The sequence below is a fragment of the Limulus polyphemus genome, unplaced genomic scaffold, assembly GCF_000517525.1.
Source record: "Limulus polyphemus unplaced genomic scaffold, Limulus_polyphemus-2.1.2 Scaffold4712, whole genome shotgun sequence".
In the NCBI taxonomy this organism is placed as follows: domain Eukaryota; kingdom Metazoa; phylum Arthropoda; class Merostomata; order Xiphosura; family Limulidae; genus Limulus; species Limulus polyphemus.
This window is the reverse complement of record NW_013670322.1, coordinates 43257-48938: the sequence shown is the minus strand read 5'-3', so window position 1 is coordinate 48938 and position 5682 is coordinate 43257. Positions and strand designations below refer to the sequence as shown.

Sequence of the window (5682 nt, the reverse complement as noted above, 5' to 3'; positions counted from 1 at the left end):
CATCTCCTAGCATTATGAGGCCTAATTTATCATTTGATTTGCCAATTCCTCTGCAGTAGACCTAGAGTTTGACAAAATCACAACTCTTCAATACTGCTTGGGAGAGTAAATCAAAAAGTTACACAAGTGCTCGGATGCAAACAGTTTGTAGGATTTCACGTTAATCCCTACAAACTAATGTATAATTCTCTCAATCTGGCAAGAATCATATTCCATGTTTTGAGTGTTTGTTTTTTTTACCTATACAGGTTTCTGTTTCTTCTGAACTGGTGAATATGCATAATAGTACAATTTTTTTCTATATGTAAGAAAATGCATACTTACATGGATATGCATCATAGTTGTAGCACTGGTACTCAATACAAAACATTATATAAATGTATAAATCCTCTATTATTAGCTGTAAATTAGAATATGTAATTGTTGTAACTGTATGGATGTTTAACCGATGCTAAACTTGACTAAGTTTGACAAAGAAAACATTAATTCCTGAGCATTCCAGTGATTATAACATTCACACTCTGTAAAATGAACACAATCATATTTCTGCCTCTTCTACAAACATGTATGAATACTAGTTTTTATTCTTCTATAGTTAATTAAATTAACACTGTCAGAAGAACCTAACGACCTCTGAAATAAGAACCACATAGACGTTTATGACATGTTGTTACTGTATACAAACAGTATGTTATATATTAAAAACATTTTAATATATAAATCCCATGGCAACCACAGATGACAATGTTGTGATTCATCAGCATGTACCAGAACTATATTGTATTACATTGTTTGGCATTTCATAAGTAATATGATTTCCTCAAAAACTGGTTGCTTTTAGCAAGGATACATATAACAGCCATTTCCACTGGGAATTTAGAATTTTCAAGATATCCCTTGTAATTAATGGCATTAGAAAATAAAGACACATGAATCATCCTAGGGCACCAGTACCATCCAGAAAAAGACCTGGAACAAGTCATATCTCAGCCATGGTAAGCAAAGAGCAGCAGCACGTGAGAATCCATGAACTAAAAGGTCAGTGGCAAAAGCCATTCACATGCCCCAGGAAACAGTACACACAATAATGAGGAATAATTTCCATCTGGAATCGATGCCAACAGAGTTTGGGTTCATTGCACACTCCAAGCAACTAGAAAATGAAACATATCAGTCAAGTTGCCAAGTGCAGTGCTTATTGATTTCTATACAATCAGACTACTAAAATGGACACTTGAAAACTGTTGTCCTCATACACTAGACAAATTATTGAAAGCATGCAGGTGGGAGTGGTGTGTTTTGGGCATTACAACCTTATAATAGAGCCTTTTTCAAGGGAAATTACACAGCAAAACTATTGTTGTTCAAGATGCATGATAATCAGATCAAACATGACTGGACATGGTTGGTTGTTTCAGATCAAAGCCACATTGGGCTATCTACCTTGTACACCATGAGGAATCGAACCCCTGATTCTAACATTGTAAATCCATGAATTTACTAATGTGCCAGGCTATAAGTGGCAAAATATACTGTAACAACAACATGATGATGATGCTTCAAAATCATTTAACCCTTTCTGTTTTGGCAGGGTGATATTGTATCAACTGTTTTTTTCTTCTCACACTTAAAATTCCCACGTTTGTGGCTTTTTTTAATTAGATCTTGTAAACTTCATATAAGAATCCTTTGTTCTCCACTAAGAGATCTTCCACTAATCACTTTCTCAGAAACTGTACATTACTGCTTATCCCACTTCATTTACATTGACGTAGATAGACACTCTTTCCCAGCTAATCAGTATTAGCCATTGGTTCTATCTTGTTTCAAGGCTAAGATTTATTAGTTACTGTCCAACCCACTTGCTGTGGCACCATAAAAGCCTCTCAACATAGGATTCTTCAAATAGTCATTGAGAAAAAAGGAAATTCATGTAAGAAACAAAAACCTGAATAAAAAGTATTTCTAAAGAATGCCAGGTTGTGAGCAAATATAAATCTACTTTAGGTTTGCATAAAAGTTCTTAAATAATACAAAAGAGAATTGGTTACCCACAATAACCCTTGGAACGGTGCAGTGCCCAAAACTCAAACATTTTCTTCTTCTTTTCAAATTACGCTAAATAAAATTTTTGCAAGGTTACAAAATTTCGATTCTTAGATATTTTCATATAAAAAAATTGATGAAATAAGGATAGAATAATTTTTTACTTACATTGTGAAATTTGTTATGCAAACATACCCTCAGCTCTGGAATGCTGTCCAATCCTAATAGGGTTAACTTAACGTACTTAACCTTTGTATGTATGTATATATATATATATATATATATATATATTTCTTTACTCCAAAATGATAGTTACTAAAATAAAATTGGAAGACATCATAATGAAAAAAATAAATGAATTTTTTTGCTTTGTTTTCTTCACCGACAAGTCAATTTCGTAAAGACATAAAATGGTCATTTGTTAGAGAAAATTATCCAAGCATTGTCAATCTTCAACCTCCTCTTGCAAAAATTGTTTAAAAATATTAAATTTTAAACTAGAAATATGTGTATAGTGTATTATAATGCCATTGCATTGTTAAACCACACTTACACGGGAAATTGTTCATTCCAAGTTGGATGAGTCGTGTTTTTCTGAATATCAGTTCTTACTGGAATTCCTTCATCAACAACTAGTTCCACGTAAGCATTTGGCTTGAATAGACTTGATGAATGTAGTTTGGCTGAAACAACTAAAATACAAATATAAAATATCAGGGCATTGATAAGAAGAATAAACAGTTCAGTATCATAGAATTATATTTCACACATTATAAAACTTTGTTTGAAATGGATTTATATATATCAGCAATAAAATCAACATCTGAAGAGCTTTTATGACATTTTGGATTCAATGCCAAGTCCTCTTTCAAAGTTAATATATCAAAAAATGCATCCTATACACTAAAAAGATACAAAAATCAACTAACTCATTCCCCTTTCACTCATGTATATTTTCATCAAATGTAGAATGGTTGTTTGCAGAAAAACTCCTTAAAATAGGTTTAAATAACCAAAAACGATTAACAGGTATCCTAAGAAGAGAGCACATTTAAATAATGAGTAAGGTATAAATTACCATGGTATATAACAATTCATTAATCTGATATAAAATAATTTCACATTTCGAGCCTGTCGTGTAACATTTCTACAGGCCAAAGCGTGATTTCTACTGGGCCTGTGGGCCATGATGAATGTCGAACTTTTATTGGGCCACAAAAATTGTTTCCTATACAATTAAAATGCAAGCTGAACAGCCCAAGAGGCCAGTAGCTAAAAATCTAAACGCAGAACTCCGTATCTGTGCAAAGAATTGTTTGAACCAGTAATTCCCAACTGAAAATTGTCAGAAAAAATCTAAAATATCAATTTCAGCCTAGATAAATGAAACAAAATATTGAAATAAATATACCTTCAAAATTTATAAAGTATAATCGACACATGCATGGAAATACTTACTTGTAATTTTGAGCTCAAAAAGAACAGTCACATTGTTAGAAGGTGATAAGCCTGAACTCATAGTTCTGTTCCTCCAGGTTCAACCTAAGTTAACAACAAAATTCAATTTCAGTTAATGGTAGCAACATCATTGTTTACTTTATCTGTTCTCTACTTCTTTTCAATTGTTCAAAGGTTGTATTTAATTTCACCTCCCTTCTGTACATGTATACGATCATAGGAAAATTCCCCAAACACAATAGAAAATATAAAAGCACTTTATTTTATACCATACCTCACTGATCAGTGTGCCCGAGAAATCAATAAATACAATGTAATATAGCTGCTCTTTTAGATTAAAACTGCATTTTAGAGCACCAATAAAAACTCTTTCTTGACTTTTAAAAAAATGCAATTAAGAGATTGAAAACAAATATATTTCTGTCATTACATTTCAAGTTCTACACTGCTATACAAGTTCTAGAGGTTGTGCGTATGCACTGTGCAAACTGCACAACGGACAAAAGCATTTTTATTCTTCTCAAATCTTTCAGAGTCCAAGTCACATTGATGTCAGAAATGCACAGACATATCTTGAGCACAAGTACTTTAGTAACACATCTGTACAGCAGATTTGCAGCATTACTAAAAGCTTGCCACTTTTTATCTAGATATGTTTAATAAATGTGGATTATTGTCAATATTCTTTCTCCAATACAGAGTCGGTCAAATGGATAATCTTGGCACACATTTAAAATCTTTTAATTTCTATTGGCTCTTGATGAACAACCTGAACATTATTTATCATCATGTTATGTTTTATGGTACTGTGATACTAAAAAATTATGTGAAGGGGAATGAAGAAGTCCTTTTAAATCAAATTTCTAGACTCCTTCCAATTTTCCCCACATAAAAATTACAACAATCTTGACAATTCATTCTGTATATTGTACCATTTGAGTTAACATGGAGACAGTTGTTAGACAGTGTACATTGTACCATTTGAGTTAACATGGAGACAGTTGTTAGACAGTGTATATTGTACCATTTGAGTTAACATGGAGATAGTTGTTAGACAGTGTATAGTGTACCATTAGAGTTAACATGGAGACAGTTGTTAGACAGTGTACATTGTACCATTTGAGTTAACATGGAGACAGTTGCTAGACAGTAAAAAGTAAAGTTTTGTATCAAGTCTTGAAGAGAATCTGACAACTTGATTTAAATGATACAGAACTTTGAAATGTTAACCCAATCTCATTTTGTAGCTGAAAAACTGTAGAGTATGTAAGGCATGATATGATATCTAATGTTATTAGGGTTTTCCTTTCACTTTCGTGAAGGATGCATAAACTGTGTGACAGCTGGATGGTATGACAGTCTGTTAATATGAGATTTCATTCAAATAGTTGTGAGTTAAAAATAATACTTAAAAACTGATGTAAAACAAAGTTTCTCAGTTTTTAAAAAGCCATGCCACAAGATTATGACACTGAAGTTTTTTTAACCTGTTAAACATACATTCCTCTGTGTTTGTTTCTGCTGAGATGTAAAACAAAGTTTCTCGGGTTTTAAAAAGCCATGCCACAAGATTATGACACTGAAGTTTTTTTTTAACCTGTTAAACATACATTCCTCTGTGTTAGTTTTCTGCTGATATATCTACCCAGCAGATACTAAAATTTTAGCTTTATAATTGAACATAATTTTAAACAGACTTCTGAACTAATAATTTTTAGTTTCTTTCTCACACACACACACACTCACTTGAATGTTCTGTGGTGCAACAAAAATATGTTCGTGATCAGATCAGTTAGGAACCACTGTTATACAGAATATAAATACAAGTTGCCAAATATTATGTTCATAAGTGTAACAAAAATCACAAATCTTTACAGGACTTTAACCTATCAGTTACTCAAATAATCCTGTAAATTTCAATAACAAAACACAATGTAAGGATAACAAGGAGTTGATTAAGAAACAGTTGGGAAATTTAAAGAACGATAAAGCTCCTGGGCCAGATAATATTTTCCCAAGGATTTTGAAGGAGGGGTTAAGGATTGGTTATGTGAGCCACTTACTACTATTTTTTTTGTAAGCCCTTGAATAGTGGGCAGGTACCAGAAGATTGGAAGTTAACTCCTCTTTCAAGGGAAGTGATAAAAATTGTCCCAGTAATTATAGGCCTATTAATCT

The 5682-nt window shown here is 32.4% G+C and overlaps 1 protein-coding gene across 1 annotated transcript in view; it reads right to left on the bottom strand.

The window, feature by feature from the left end:
• Window positions 1-5682, bottom strand: part of LOC106471579 (E3 ubiquitin-protein ligase Su(dx)-like) — a 36251-nt gene that overhangs the window by 27495 nt on the left and 3074 nt on the right. The window contains exons 2-3 of the mRNA XM_022400197.1: window positions 3505-3588; window positions 2600-2738 (exon numbers count right to left, since the gene is read on the bottom strand). Of these exons, the coding sequence (XP_022255905.1) occupies window positions 2600-2738; window positions 3505-3565 (200 nt within the window). The 5' untranslated portion in view covers window positions 3566-3588. The remainder of the gene's footprint in view (window positions 1-2599; window positions 2739-3504; window positions 3589-5682) is intronic.